The 17137-nt window shown below is 39.1% G+C and overlaps 1 protein-coding gene across 15 annotated transcripts in view; it reads right to left on the bottom strand.

The window, feature by feature from the left end:
* The window catches only part of cadpsa (Ca2+-dependent activator protein for secretion a), a 583962-nt gene that overhangs the window by 200263 nt on the left and 366562 nt on the right, over positions 1 to 17137 (bottom strand). For all 15 annotated transcript variants that reach the window (XM_086001517.1, XM_086001514.1, XM_086001512.1 and 12 more), the window contains exons 10-11: positions 16821 to 16929; positions 11581 to 11793 (exon numbers count right to left, since the gene is read on the bottom strand). In XM_086001517.1, the coding sequence (XP_085857643.1) occupies positions 11581 to 11793; positions 16821 to 16929 (322 nt within the window). The remainder of the gene's footprint in view (positions 1 to 11580; positions 11794 to 16820; positions 16930 to 17137) is intronic.

Genomic DNA, 17137 nt, shown 5'->3' with positions numbered 1-17137 from the left:
TCTTAATAGCAGCGCTTTTTAACTTGTTAACAGCACAGAGACAATTCATTTTATGTCACACAAATTTATTAACATTTCCTGCAGAAAGTTCACAATGAGATGTCAGACATGAAAAAGGTGACTTTCTATCACAGTCCTCTGGTAAATGCGCACATGTCATATCTCTTTGACATTAAAAGAATGAAGATCTGTTTTGGACAATAACAAACAATGACACTAGTCAACCTCAGCTGGAGAAGTGAAAAGAAGAAATGACAATGATTGATGGCAGCTATCCATTTTCAGATACTAGCTGCGAGAATGTTCTGTGGGGACTGACGCTCTAATGAGAAACTGATCTACATTATTTTCAGCAATTTTAAAATGTAAATATCAAAGATACGTACCTTTTTACTTTCAGCATCATAGTCAGAGATTTATAAATTCATCAAACAAATCAAAAAAATTAAACAAAACTACTATGGCATATTTCTGATGTTTTTAAAAAAATACAATATCTATGTTGTTGGCCTGGATGACATTCTCCTTGTCACATCCCAGCATTCTGATAAAGGCACATAACAAGAACATGACGGGCATACTGCAGGACACCACCATTTCCTAGTGGCCCAGAAAATGCTAATTATATCTTTTTAGTTGGATCCTTTAAGGAACTATAAGCAGTTTGCTTTAAGTAAATGATGGAAAATATTTTTAAAATGTGACGCAGATCAAATAGCCAGCAGTTTTCAAAGTTAGTCACAAAGAGGGCACTGACTGTTTATTTTAATACTGATTTATATTTTGAGTAAAAACTTATTTTAGATCCTTGCTTAATTCACAAAAATCAAGAAAAATTGAATTATATGAATTTGTAAAATTCTAAATTAGTCATTCATGCATCTGATTGGTATCTTTAAATAAGTGGCTTATAGTGTACTGCAGTTAAGAAAAAAACATGCACACTAAGTGAATTGATTAAATTCACTAGATTGTGGTACTGCATTCCTCAAATGTAGCAATTGCAATTTGAAAATACTAAAAATATTACAGCAGTGTATTGATGATAAAATATGTAGCATTTAAAGCATACAAAACTACCAAACCAATCTAATAGGATAGCAACAAAGTTTGATGGAAATACATGGATACTGCTTTGCACTTTTCATTATATGGGAGTCTGATGCACCTTTCAGAGTTTCACAAATACCATGTATTTCCACCAAAAATGCACTACAGCAAAATAAAACAAAATACAGAATATTTGTCAGGCATCAAACAGAAACAAATAAGATCTGTCTTAAGTGCTGGAATTTTCTGCCTGTTATCCAACGGTAAGTCTATGAGTAAACAGGAGTATTTTTCATGATAAGGAGGGATGGCATCACCTACTCCTCGGTTTTGCATTCGGAATACTCCAAATACATATTTGCCAACTCCCACAACCTTTGCTATTGTCTCCTATGAGTAAAACCTGCATTAACTAAACTCCATGCAGTAACTTCCAAAACTAAAATCTCTTGAGGCTTAGTGTGATATCTTTACTAAAACAGCCGTAACAGACATCAGTAAAGTAAATGGAGTCCACTGAAATGGATTTTAACAAAATATTGCCCTTTTTAACACCAATCTTTTTGGATGCTCCAATCCATTTTCAATGTAAGTTCTAAATGGGAAATTATATTTCAAGCTTTTTCTTGGATAAAATTAATGATCTAATAGGAATTATTATACTTATATTTTTGAATGGCAACTGCTAATTCAAGAACATTGGGATTATTAATAGTTTAAATACATTCAATGCAGTACAATGCTTATCAAAGGCTAATTTTGTAGCAACGTCATAATCCCTCTGTTTCCACACGCATTGTAAACACTTTACATACTAACATTCATGTGATACAACACATGTTGTTTGATAAGTATGGAAAGAATACAGAAAACCAGAGCTGGTATATAAATGTGGAGTTTATTTGTTGTGCTTATCCTGGCAGTAGACTATAATTACCACAGTGGTGCTAATCATTGCTGTGAAGAAACAGGCATTATGATATCATTGTGTAAGGCAATCTGTTTTCAAGCCGTCAATTAGCTGTAGAGATAATTGAATAAATATATTACTGACATCTTTTGTGATGTTAATTCATGTTTACATTGCATGGAGGTTAGAAAATGTTAAGAAATATCTAAGTCTTACTAAGAGGAGCCTTTGACTACAATATAAAAGCCAGAGAGAGGGCAATTATGCAAATACCGCATGCATCTGGATTTGCAGTATGGAAGCTTTCATGTCAAACCTAAATTCAGGAAATATGAGTATTAAACTACAGAATTCTAAACATGATAGATTTGAGAAAAAAACACATTGCATTTGTCAGATAATCAGTGCTGATTATCTGACCTGTGCCAGCTACAGGGAAGCACTTACCCTTTAGTCCAGCTAGAAGTTAGCAGGGTAAGAAGGAACAAACCAGAACAACATAAAGACTAGCAACAAGGCTTAGGAAAGCAGATAGGAGCCCTAACCTAGCAGCAGGTAGTGTCATTCAAAGTACTAGGGTTCAAGCAAAGAAAGAAAAAACAAAAAAGAAAAGACAACAGAACATCTAGCAAAACACTTCTCTTGCGGTTAAAATCACCAAGAAATTTTATATCATACAGATTAAATTGTAACAGCTTTGCATACACAATACGTAAAACATAAGACGTTCCAGTTTGTAAGCTACTAATTGCTCAACATAATTTCTACTGTTGTGGAACAGTCATTAAATTGACCAAAACCGAATTCAATAATTATGCAAAATACAGGATTTAAAAAAAAAATTACTGTATGACTATCAATGAGTACGAACTGTCTATTACACTCAGACAGCACTTTGTAAAGGAGGCCGGAAATCAACACGGAAAGCTTTGATAATCTATGAAGAGTAGCAAACAAAACTCAATGTAAAATATTTTTGAAATGATGTAACTTTTTATTTTATTAAATATGACTAATTGGCAGCATGAAACCCTTCTACTGCACCATATATCTGTATGTTAGTAACACAACAGATGTCATTTGAAACAGATTTCTTTAAGGTGAAATATGCCTACATGCAGGAATTTAATTATCATTACATAAACAGGAAAAGTAAGACAGCTGGCTGAATATGTATCAGAAAAGGTCACACAGAATCCAACACAAAACATAATGATCAGTTTTGATGAGGGTTTTGTACAGTAATTGCTTGTTGATCTTTGAAGATATACTTTTACCTTGACTTTTTTCATTTAGGTTACATTTTAAATCTTTTATTTATAAATATAAAATAGTAAGTATAATTATGTGTTTAGTGCTCCGTTGAAAGGGCATTTAAACACATTTCATGAAAATCCACTGCTAAGATCAAAACACAGCAACACTATTTATTCTCATGTGAATTGGCCATATGGTCCAACAGTGCAGGTAAAATGAGAGTTATGATTGGCAACACAGAAATTGTGCTAAGGATTCTATGACCTATATACTGCAGATAATAATGTACAAAAAAATACTTGAATCCAACATGCATTATTTATAACAAAAACAGAAATCGTTGGCAACACACTGCAAGACAGTCAGCATCTGTGGAGAGAACAGATAGTTACTTTTCAGGTGCAGATCCTTCTTCAGAACTGAAAAATAAGAGGGAGATAGGCAGATTAATACAATCAGAAAAAAGGATGGATATATATATAACAAACACAGAGAGGAATGACTGAATGGTCAAAACAGTCAAGTAAGAGACAGCAACATTAAGACATTAAATAAACAAAGGTAAACAGCTAAGGAAATGGGTGGTCTTGGAAATGTGAGAGATTGAAAACCTGGGCTCAGGTATCAAATTAAAATAGGTTTGCAAATAAGGATAAAGCTAAACTCTGAAGTTACTGCAGTCAATGTTCAGACCAGAGGGTTGCAGGATGCTTAGGAGAAAGAAGCAATATTGTTCTTGAAGCTTGTTGTGAGCTTCTTCGGAATTGTGTACAAGATCAATGAGAGAGGTCAGAGTGGGAATGGGAGTGGGAGGGGGAGTTAATGTGGCGGGCTGTAGGAAGCTCATGATCTCACTTGCAGACAGAACAGAGGTGTTTGGTAAAGCGGTCACCTAATCTTCGTTTAATTTCCTTAATGCAGAGGAGACCAATCGTGAGCAGCGAATATATGCTAGGTTAAAGCAAGTACACAGAAGTTGCTTTCTCACATGGAAAGAGTGTTTAGGGCACTGGATAATATGTGGGAGGAAGCGAATGGGCAGGTGTTGCATCTCCTGCACTTGCAAGGGAAGGTGCCATGAGAAGGGTAGCTAGAAGCAGGGGTGGTGGAAGAGTGAACCAGGGTGTTTTGGAGGGAACGGTCCCGCTAGAAAGCAGAGAGGGGAGGGGTTAGGAGGGGAAGGTGTGCTTGTTGATGGAATCATGTTGTAGCTATTTACACATCCTTTGTTTCTTTAATGTCTTAATGCTTCTGTGTATTACTGATGATTGTTACATTATTTCATTCATGATTCCTCTCTGTGTTTGTCTGTGTGTAAGTATATACATATTTTTTCCTTTCTCTCTTTCTGAGTATATTAATATAACTTTATACCTAGAGGACTAGAATACAAGGGGTTAGAAGTTGTGCAACAACTAAACAAAGCCCTAGTTAGACCACACCTAAAGTACTGTGTTCAGTTCTGGGCACCACACCTTATGAAGGCTATATTGGCCTTGGAGGGAGAGCAGCGTAGATATACTGTACTAGAATGATACCTGGACTCCAAGGGTTAAATTACGAGGAGAGATTACACAAACCAGGGTTGTATTCCCTGGAATTTAGAAGATTGAGGGGTGATTTGATCGAAGTTTTAAAGATATTAAGGGGAACTGATAGGGTAGGTAGAGTGAAACTATTTCTGCTGATTGGGGAATCTAGGACTAGGGGACATAGTCTAAAAATTAGAGCCAGGCCTTTCAGGAGTGAAGTTAGGAATCACTTCTACACACAAAGGGTGGAAGAAGTTTGGAACTCTCTTCCGCAAATGGCAGTTAGCGCTAGGTCAATTATTAATTTTAAGTCTGAGATTGATACATTTCTGTTAACCAAAGATATTAAGGGATATGGGGCAAAGGCAGGTATGTGGAGTTAAGTCACAGATCAGCCATGATCTCACTGAATGGCAGAACAGGCTTGAGGGGTTAAGTGGCCTAGTTCTGTTCCTATGTTCCCATGTAACTGTACACCTCCTATTTTTCATTTCTGAAGAAGGGCATACACCCAAAATGTAAACATGTCTGTTCTCGCCACAGATACTGACTGACCTGCTATGTGTTTCCAACATTTTCCATTTTTGTTTCAGATTCTCAGCATCTGCAGTTACATTTAACATGCTCTATTTATATATGCTATATATATATTTTTCACGTGATTTGCTTGATCTACCTTTTATAACTGTCACTCCCATGCCATCAAAGTACAGCTGCTATTTCAATCAACTAAACCATATTATAGACTTAAAATAAACATCTAACTGACCCCCTCATGAGCTTTATAAAGTAGTGGCATGAGGCAAAGCCTAATGCTAAAGCTAATGGCCTGGAATTTGCGGTCAGCGGCGAAGTGACGGCACTCACCACTGACCTCAAAGAAAGCTGCCCACAAAGATCTAGAGATCTCTGTGGTGTGAATTTCAGCTCTCCCGATGTTAATTTCATGGTGGCGTCAAGTCTAGGGGATCTCCAGCGTCCAGCAACAGTGATGTCATCAAGCTGGCTAAGCAGCCAATCATATTGAAGAATTCTCAGACAGCAAACCAGGAAGTAAAATGCACCGATTTTCCTTCACTTTTTAATCATTTTAATCATTTTAGAGAGCGAAATAAAAATTGTCACATACACACGGGATTAAGGTAGAAGCTGAAATATCATAAAACAAACTTTTTAAAATAAAAATAATAAAAAATTATACATTAAAAACCATGGTATTTTAAAAATTTGACATTCCACACATATAAAATTATTTTTTCAGGGTCAGGCAGTTGTTCAGCAGTAATTATGAATCAGTATGCCATTAAGCACCTAGTTACACACCTCATTCAACAAGACTTAACTTTTTCGGGGTTGTTTAAGAGAGATATTACAGGGTAAAAGCTTAAGTTCTCATCAGTTCAGTGATTTCTCAATGATTGCCGGCTCCAGGGAGTTCAACAGTGCGCCCTATGGAGAAGCATAGCATCACTGACAACAACTTCTGGATTTCCGCATTTATGTGTGCATCCGCTATCTCCAGAACTTGCTGTCAGTTTCAGAGGGGTAATGACGGTGAATGCTAACAGTTTCGCCGTCATTACCACAGCAAAATCCGGGTCACTGTTTATAGGAGCACAGCAGAGTAAAAGGTGTAGAGGTGTGTTTTAAATTGAGAATAATGAATAACTGGAAGTGATTCCAAGTTAGTGACCTAATCAAGAAGTTCAAATATTCAGATAATGATAAAAACCAGGGCAGCAAACTTTGAGCTTCAATTAGAATACTGCTTCACAGTCATTCAAGAGTTATCAGTTATATATCCTATAATAATAATATATAATGCTAATTTCATTTGAATGAATTTATTCAGTTTTGGGGTTCATTTTACACTGGCACCAAGTGAAAGACCACTCTGTGTCATTACTGTGTGGTAATAGTCACACTGGAGAATTTGTGATTGTAATGTGATTAATACTGTAAGGTTATTGAAAAACATCTTATAGTGGATTATCAAGAAATTCTATGACCAGTATATATTATAGTACAATCTTAGTTCAAGTACAGGTCCCCCTAAAATATTTTACAGTCAACTTATTTCTTAGTCTACAAAGGTTATCAAATGCTTCTGTGTTGAATTGCCTCCTTTTTAACACTTTGACTGGGGTATGGTTAGCTGCATACTTTTATTAAAGCCTATTTTTGTGTAAGCATGTCCCTTAGGTATTCTATCAGAGAGGCATTGTAAAAAATATAAGGCTCATTTTTCCACAGAAATCATTGCACACTTTGATACCAAAAATGCTCACTACTTAGCAATGTTTTAAGCACGAAAGTGCCCAGTGAATTCTCTGCAAATAAGGGCCTAATCTTGTGGATGATACATGTCATTTCTTTATGGGAGTCAAAGGGTTAACAGACAGGATGTTATCATACTGCCAAATCTTCATGGATAACTATTAAACTGTAAATCAACTGAAACATTTTACCTGCTAATAATCATCTGCCAATAAGGCATTTTTTTAAAAAAGATCTAAAATTCTGAACAGTGGCAAAATGTTTAAATATATATTAAATCTACCAGCTTTCATATAAAATATCCCTCTTATAATTGTACTTATAATCGGTCTATTAAAGCTCCAACAAAAGGAGTACTGTTTTCAAATTTATAATGATTACTATGCTGCACAATTTCGCTCAACACCAGCAGGTACCCAACCTTAAGTTAAATAAGCAAGTACACAGTTCACTTTCCAACAGTTACATAAAATGAACAGTCAATATAGTTTTCTTCAAAAAAAAACTTGTCCAAAAAAAGTACATTTAAACTTGGAATGTTAGTTTGCATGAATAGCAGGATCTATTATTTTAAGCTTGGAGAATTTAATGTTTTATAAACCCAAAGGTCGTATCATATATAAACCTAATAATATTGCTTATGAATGCAGCTGAACTTATTTTAAATAGTGACATTAATTTTCTTAACTTTTTATAGCTACGCTAGCTATTGTCTTCTTGTGATTTTGAAATCAACAGTTCAAATTGTTGACACATCGGCCTAGAAATTCGATCGCGCCTGAAAACTGTCGCGCCAGGGGCTTTCACACCTGTCCACGTGGGCGCAAGGACAACGTGAAATTCGTGCAGGCAGCTCAATATAATGAGTCAGGCATGCAGCCAGCACTACCCACGCTGCTTATTGGCTGTTTGGTGGGTGGGGGGGGGGGGGGGGGCTGGGCGGGGAAATCATGCGTTTGATGCCATTTAAAGGCAGCTAGCCCTCTTAAAGGGGAGGTGCAGTCTGGCTGCAGACAGCAAGGAAACCTTGCAGGTGGAAAAAAGGCTGTAAGAGGCCCTGGGAGGGCAGAGTTCTCAGGCTCCCAGGTTCTCTAATGCAGCGCTGGAGGACCTGGTCGAGGCAGTGGACAGGAGGGGGGAGATCCTGTTATACCCCTGGGGGCAGAAAGCCCTCAAGGCAACACCTCCGCTGCCTGTGGGAAGAGGTCACTGAGGAGGTCAATGCCAGGAGTTTAGCTCCCAGGATATGTTTGCAATGCTGGTAAAAGTTCAATAACCTCACCAGGATTGTCAAGTTAAAAATTTTACCTCTCACATCAATTATTTTCTCCTCACACCTGCACCACCTGCAGCCCCACTGCTCACAACACTTCCCTCCCCTGCTTTCTATCACTCTCCTACAAGCACTGCACCATACTCCACCTCCTTCTGCTCCTACTCACTCACTCTGCACCTCACACTCTCACCACTATTGCAACCCCCACTAAAAAAAAATTGGCCCTTAGTGTTAGGGGGGATTAAATATGTGGGGTTACGGGAACAGGGCTTGGGTGGGATGGCTGTCGGTGTAGGGACCGGGTGCTAGGGTTTGGATGATCAGCCATGATCTCATTGAATGGCGGAGCAGGCTCGAAGGGCCGAATGGCCTACTCCTGCTCCTATCTTCTATGTTTCTATGTTTCACTACACCTCACATCTTGCACACAACATACAAACTATATGACCATGACAGGCACATTCTCAAAACAGCTCACAAGGCTAACGCACTTCCTTACTTCTTGCAGGAATAGGTTGCACACAACATGAGGATGAAGGTGGAAACTGGAGGAGGCCGAACCCACCTGCACACTCTTTCCCCAGAAGACGTGCTGACCATCATAGGTGGTTGGTGGGGGAGGGGGGGAAGAATCCTTGCTGTGGAGTGTGGCAACACCAGAGGAAATGTCATACAGGGTTTCTTCACACCTTATCATCTTTTCTCCTTCTTACTTCTATTTCACCCTACACATTCTCCATGAAAAACTTCAGCTGCTTCCAGCAGCCACTCATCTCTCTTTCAGGTGCTAAAAATGTTGAGACCACTGTGTCACTTCAGGAACAAGAGGCCAGCCTTCTTGAAGATGCAGTGTCTGATCCTAGCAAGTACCAGCTGAGAGACTGGCACCACACATTCTTTAAAGGGTAGGTTAAGAGTGGTCTTCAAGTGATGAATTACTGGCCACAATCTACAGGATCTAGGGCAGGGGGATAGGATGCTGCAGATGCCAGAGGGTGGGATCACATACTACTCTGCTGCAGAGGATTCAGATGCTGTCTTTAAGGGCCCAGTCTACCGAAGAAGGCTGACGGACATACACCAGGAAATGTTAGGTGCACTGGGCAGCCTGCCAGTAAGCTCATGCTCAATGGCTCAGAGAATGCAGCAGTCCAGCTCCATCTTGTGCCAGGGCTTCGCGCGGTGCATGGAGACCAGTCGGTCCAACATGAAGGGAGTGGTTAGCTCTATAAACACAACAGTGGCACCCACCATGATGGAGCCTCTGCTGACAGCTAATAGTTTCAATGGCAGCTCATACTGCTGCCTCAGTGACCTCCCTGATACAGTGGTAAACAGCAAACTGGGAGGTTTTTGCGTAAAAGATACCGGCTACCATGACCTTGATAGCCACAGGTAGTGATGTCCATGCACTGATTTGAGTCTCCAGTTGTGGTGCAGTGTAGAATCCTTATTTAAATATTATAATGAGCCCAATCCAATATTGCGGGCGGCACACTTTCGGCACGGAATGAGCACAGCCATGCCACCTGCCATATTGGACACTTAGGTGCCCGTTTTACACCTGTAAAATTGGTCCAGCGCGATCCAATTTCTAGGCCATCTGCTTTTCTTCATTAAGGTGCAGTATCTTTCCATTTACAGCTATTATCGTGTTTACAGGGGGAGTATACTCTAAGGATTTGTTTCATACCCAAATGTATACAAGGAGATACCTATGTACTTATTGGTGCCTTTTGTTGTTCCATTTTCTGCTTTACAAGTTAATGGTTGGTCAGCCTGGGATCAGACTTTATGTATAGAATTCCCCTCTTCTGACATCATAAAATTCCAGTCTAATGATCACTATCAGGACATGATACTGAAATGGCAGGGATACTGAAGAGATACTTTGCCTCAGTTTTCACTGAAGAGGCTAACAAAGGGGAAATGACAACAGTAGAAGAAGTCAAGAGGGATATTACAGCAGCTAAAGAACAAAAGGAGAAATTAGCAAGACAAACTAGCCAAAATTTACATAGAATCTACAGTAGAAGAACAGGCCATTCGGCCCAACTGGTCTATGCTGATGTTTATTACCCACATGAGCCTCCTCCCACTCTAATTACCTTTTCCCACCCTGCCCCCATATCCTTCTATTCCTTTCTCCCTCACGTATGCATCAAACCTCCCCATATATGCATCAATGCTATTTGCATCAACCACTTCATGTGGCAGCAAGTTCCACATTCTAAACACTTTCTGTGTAATGAAAGTACTGTACTTGTAAAATCTTTATTTGATTTGTTTGTGCCTATCTTATATGTATGCCCCCAATTCTGAACTCACCCACAAATGGAAACAGTTTCTCCACATTCACCCTATCGAACTGCTTCAAAATGTTAAAGACCTCTATCAGGTCTCCTTTTAGTCTTCTCTTTTCCAAAGAAAATAACCTAATCTGCTCAATCTTTCCTGATAGTTGCATCCTCTCAATTCTGGTAACATCCTTATCTTTATCCTTATCCTTATATTTTCTGCTCTTTCTACCGTGCTTCAATATCCTCTTTGTATGGAGACCAGAACTTAAGGAGGACAAAACCCCAAGTCCAGATAGATTGCACTGGCAGATACCCAAATAAACTAGCGAGAAGATAGTAGAGGCATTAGTGTCCATATATAAAAAATCAATAGAAAAAAGGAATAGTGCTAGAGGACTGGAAAATGTAATGCCTATCTTCAAAAAGGGAGATAGAACTAATCCAGGGAACTATAGACCAGTTAGTGGTAGGAAAGACACTGGAATCTTTGCTAAAAGATGAGATAACAAAACATAGACAGAGAACATAACAAAAATTGCCAGCATGGATTTCTAAAAGGAAGGTCAACAAAAAGTTGATGATGTCACAGGAGTTGGAGTTCCACCCAATGTATCCACATACAATCAGGTTTAAAAACATAAAATGGAGCAACAAGCAATAACCGAGTAACACCGATAAGTTTCAGGTTAACTTCCTTTATAACGTTTATGATTATTGGGCAATTCCTCAAAATATGCTTCCCATATAAGCACCAAAAAACTTCATTCAAATCATTTTCTTGTCCTAAACTTTCAGTTTAAATATTCGTGTATACACACATTCTAAAAATACCTGAGGGACATGGAAAGCCCATTCTGTACTATAGTAGCATCTAAACAAATATCCTACTTTTATACCCATTAACTTTTATTACCAAAAGAACTACAACTAACAGTCATGCAACATGCAATTTTGAAGTAAATATGGTTAATAACTTACAAAACTGGGAAATGGGAGCATCCAGCTGGGGTACATTTCCTCCCTTGGCATTGAGTTTTTGGACTTGAGTTGGAGGTATAGGCTTGTGGGATTGGCCAGTTGCACGGTACATTGCCTGAACCCAAAGGATGCGATCCTGTTCATCATCGCTGGCAAAGATCACAGTGTCTCCTTCTTTAACTGCATTAAAGAATGTCCTACCACCCTCCAGACCTAGATGGTGAATTATTTAATAATGATATGAGAAGACTATACAATTGCATTTCTAAATCAGCAAACATTACTAAAACGAATGTACCTTTGAAACATTTCAGGAACTGCATTTTTCTAAGGTTGTCTGGGCCCACAAAGGTATTGCCACTTTTGAGGCACCCCTTCCAAATTGACTCTTACTCATACACAAGTCAACATTTTATGACAGCACGCCTTTTAAAAATTTGGAAATACTTTTAAAAACCTAGTAATTGAATAATAATTGTATAAGATGCACTGAAATATATGGAAATTTCTCCATGTTGCAGGTTGTAAAAACTTGTGTGACACATAAAATGGATATTATCACTTTCTTAACAGACTTTAATAAGCAACACTTATTTACCATATTAACAACCAAGATGGTTTTGTCATTTTTCACTTCTTTCACTTTTACATCATTATCTCTAATTTCAAACCACAATAAATGTTTGTTTTTGGTTTAGAGTCTAAATAATATTTTATAAATGGAAAAACTCCGGTCTTTAAAGCCAGCAGTCTCAACAGTTTGACATCTATGAAATGTTTAAAAGGGAACTCAGTCCAGTTTTACCAATGGAACTTTCAGCAGTTTACTCACAGAATCATCCATCAAGTGGTTTCACCTACATGAAACCTCACTGTGACATTGCACCTGGAGTGCAGTCTGGACAGGGTGGTATCGCATCAGGTCATCGCATACAGTCTAGCAATTTGCTATTTAATATGACACAGGACTGTGGCTCTTTGAAACATTTTAAACAAAGCAAAAGAAGTGGGATGGGGAAGACAGAGGCCAGGAACATAAGAACATAAGAAGTAGGAGCGGGAGTAGGCTATTCGGTCCCTCGAGCCTGCTCCGCCATTCAATAAGATCATGGCTGATCTTCTACCTCAACTCCACTTTCCTGCACTATCCCCATATCCCTTGTTTCCCTTAATATCGAAAAATCTATCGATTTCTGTCTTGAATATACTCAATGACTGAGCCTCCACAGCCCTCTGGGGTAGAGAATTCCAAAGGTTCACCACCCTCTGAGTGAAAAAAACTTCTCCTCATCTTAGTCCTAAATAGCCACCCCCTTAATCTTAGACAGTGACCCCTGATTCTAGACTCCCCAGCCAGGGGAAACATCCTCCCTGTATCTACCCTGACAAGCCCTGTAAAAATGTAGTATGTTTCAATGAAATCACCTCTCATTCTTCTAAACTATAGAGAATATTGGCCTAGTCTACTCAATCTCTCCTCATAGGACAATCCCCCCATCCCAGGATTCAGTCTGGTGAACCTTCGTTGCTCTCCTTCTAAGTATATCCTTCCTAAGGTAAGGAGACTAAAACTGTACACAATACTCCAGGTGTGGTCTCACCAAGACCCTATATAATTGCAGTAAGACATTACTCTTATACTCAAATCCTCTTGTAATAAAGGCCAACATACCATTTGCTTTCCTAATTGCTTGCTGTACCTGCATGTTAACTTTCCGTGATTTGTGTACAAGGACACCCAGGTCCCTCTGAACACCAACATTTCCCAATCTCTCACCATTTAAAAAGTACTCTGCTTTTCTATTTTTCCTACCAAAGTGGATAACTTCATATTTCGTCACATTATATTCCATTTGCCATGTTCTTGCCCACTCTCTTAGCCTGTCTATATCCCCTTGAAGCCTCTTTGCATCCTCCTCACAACTTACATTCCCATCTAGCTTTGTATCATCAGCAAACTTAGATATATATTACATTTGGTCCCCTCATCCAAATCATTGATATAGATTGTGAATAGCTGAGGCCCAAGCACCGATCCTTGAGGTACCCCACCACCAACCCGAAAATGACCCATTTATTCCTACTCTCTGTTTTCTGTCCGTTAACCAATCCTCAATCCATGATAGTATATTACCCCCAATCCCATGAGCTCTAATTATGTTTAATAACCTCTTGTCTGACACCTTATCAAATGCCTTCTGAAAATCCAAATACACCACATCCACTGGTTCCCCCTGGTCTATTCTGCCAGTTACAACCTCAAAAAACTCTAACAGATTCGTCAAGCATGATTTCCCTTTCATAAATCTGTGTTGACTCTGCCCAATCCTATTATTATTTTCTAAGTGCCCTGTTACCACATCCTTAATAATAGGTTGTAGCATTTTCCCTACTACTGATGTCAGGCTAACTGGTCTGTAGTTCCCCGTTTTCTCTCTCCCTCCTTTCTTAAATAGTGGGGTTACATTTGCTACCTTCCAATCTGCGAGAACTGTTCCAGAATCTATGGAATTTTGGAAGGTGACAACCAATGCATCCACTATCTCTATAGCCACCTATTTGGGAGAATTTGGGATAGGAATAGGGAAATAAATCTTGCTTCGAGAGGGAGGTGGAGGTATAAATCTGTTGTAGCAATGTGGCAGGAAGAAAGGTAAACAAAAACAAGGGTTAGGAAACTGGCATAGAACCCCTATTTGCACATTAAACAGCCTCCCGCCCGTTTTGGGCAGGAGTGCAGGGCACCCATTTAAAGGCCTGCCTAACAGTTGATTCAGGTGGGAGATTTTCAACTGACAAGTCGCCCATGTTTCAGGCGGTCAGTAGTTGAATTCTCCCCCCATTATCCATTTACTCTTATGAACTTTACAATTGTTTTTATGAAGTTTTTAAATCAGCCTAAATTCTGGCTAAAAAAACTATAGACTAGCTGCAGTTAGTTCATTTTGATGCAATTGTGCACAGATTGCAGGAAAGGGAGGGAATGGCACAGCTCCTCAGGTGCAATGTTAGAACTGAATTTAACCATGAAACAGCACCTAGCTCAACCACTTGTCACAGAAATGTGTGTACGTGTGAAGTAATTAGTTATATTATAGATGTTAAAAAATGAAACCAGTGCTCAATAATGTTCTATAAACATATCTTCTGTTATACAGTTTTGCTTCTTAGTGTAGGTTTCCTTATTTTTTTTTGTTACCTTCTTGGTGCCCTGCTTTTCTGCTCTTTCTTGGGTCATGCATCAGATGCCTCAATGGGGTGGCCAGTATGCTCCCAGGCACACCAATGCTGCTCTTAGCCATTAGCAGGAGGTCATGACAGAGCATTGGCAGAGACTCCGTCACCAGTTTTCTTTCCTTCTTCTGAAAGGGAGGTGTCTGGCATTTATTTTCATCTTTCGGCAGCAGCACGGCTGAGATTGGGAATTGAACCTGCATCCCATACCTCCCCTGCATTGAGCATTAGTGGACAAAGTGCTGCAACACCCCTCTACAACATAGCTATCCAATAGTATTATTAACACCCAAAGCACAGTGCATCTATACTTGTACAGTTGCAAGTGAATAACATTAGTCTATAGAAGCCAGAAGCTGACCCAACAGTCCTGTCCTTTTCCATAGGTCAACCCATACACTTACCTTTTTCCAATACCCCTCATTGCTTCATTCCCAGAAAGGCACCAAATTAATTCTTGAAACATTAATATTTTAAGAAGTTAACAGATCTCCTGTGGCATTTCGCACAGTGAGTGACAAGATATAGCAAAAAGTGACATCTGAAGTGCGATGGCTAAAGTGTGACAAAGAAGTAACTGTGATGCTAACAGGAAATGTGTGCTATATAAAAGACCTTTAATATATCGCTAGTTGATCTCCCATGGAGTTGCACATGCTAAGTAAAGACCAAATGTAATCTCAAGATGATAGTGGAATTAGAGGGCAAGAGATAATTACAACGGGGTGTGCAGACATAATTCAATCCATATTTTAAAGTAATATATTCTTCCCTTATTTTAATATAATATACTTTGATTTGATACTATTTATAGTTAAACGTCAAAACTGCTAGCAATTTGGGAAGGAGAGAAGTAGTGTTGGTTGGAGGTTAAGGATTTCACTGCAGGCTGCGGAGCTGGGAGATGCAATACTGAAGCACTATAGCACCACCACTGGAGGGAGGATGTAATTACAGTATTCACAATTTTACATAGACAGTTTTCATTATAAATATGGACACAGGAATTTATAATGGAAAAAAGTTGACATGAAATTGTGGCAAAAACATGACAACAGGAAATAAGGTTTTTGAGACAGGAAAGTGCATGTACACGTAAGAATTTTATATATTATAGGTGAATGATGCATCAGGTGAAAAATAAATGGCACCGTACGAGATTATCAGATCTTTTGTCAGCAACTTTTTATAAGTTTATAGGATCGATGCACCCCTCCTAAAATGTCAAAGTTTTTGCTTTTCACAGATTAAATTTAATTTGCATTACATTGTTACACTGACAACTTGCAATTATATAGCAGCTTTTAATGTTCCAAAATGTCCCAAGGTGCTTTGCAGAGGTGAGAATGGACACCAAGCAGCAGTTGTTGAAGATTTAGTGGAGGAGACCAGATGTGGTACAGAGATAGGTTTCAAGGAGGACTCTGAATGTGGTAAGAGAGGTGGTAAGGCTGAGAAGTGGCCAGGGAGAGAGTTCTAGAGTGCAGGACTAAGAAAGCTGAAATCTCTGCCACCAAACGTGGAGTGGAAGGGGCGATGCAAAGAAGGTCAAAAGTTGGAAAAGTGAAGACTATGGAATAACATATACAGTTGGAGGAGGTTACAGATGCAAGGTTGGGTGATTTTGTGGAGGGGTTTGTAAATTTTTAATTCAACATGTTGGGTGATGGGGAGACAGTGGAAGTTGCCATGAATTGGCATGATAGAGTGGGACTTCTACCAGGTGGGTTTTTACAAAGGGCGGCGATCCGTCACGCCAGATTACTGCCAAGGCAGTGAAAATGAAAATCTACTCCCTGACGTGGGCAGTGGTATGCTGGATCATTGCTGTTACAATTATGAATAGCCCTTTTTTTTAAGTTATGGTGGTGATATTACAAAATAATAGTTGGAAAGTGCCACAGAAAAGCCACTTGCTATGCAGCCGTTTCATGTTTTACGTTACATCGCTTTCTCTAGATGTCAGTGCTCAATTGATTTAATAGTTTCACAGTGAAGCCTTTCACCTGGCTGTGGGTCAGTGTAATCCACTGTGTATCCATCCAGTTGCAGCAGTTCCTGAGGCTCAGCTTTTTTCTCCCGGTAGCTGCACATTGCAAATGTATACTGGCTGACCTGAATAAATAAATAAAAACAGATGAATATAATTATGCTTTCCAAGCTCCATAACAAAATCTACACATTTGCTGAAATTTTCTTAGCATGTGCCAGTGGCAAGGCATCTTGCCTGCTGCCAGCACATGTCGGGAAACCTGAGGTGCACTACCCGTGATTTTGAAAGCAATGGATATGTTCAGGTGGTGGGTGAAGTTCCTCGCTAATG

Source organism: Somniosus microcephalus, chromosome 11 (genome assembly GCF_052327205.1).
Source record: "Somniosus microcephalus isolate GS21.2 chromosome 11, FLI_Smic_1.0, whole genome shotgun sequence".
Classification (NCBI taxonomy): domain Eukaryota; kingdom Metazoa; phylum Chordata; class Chondrichthyes; order Squaliformes; family Somniosidae; genus Somniosus; species Somniosus microcephalus.
The sequence above is the reverse complement of the archived record's forward strand: the minus strand, read 5'-3'. Positions and strand labels throughout refer to the sequence as shown.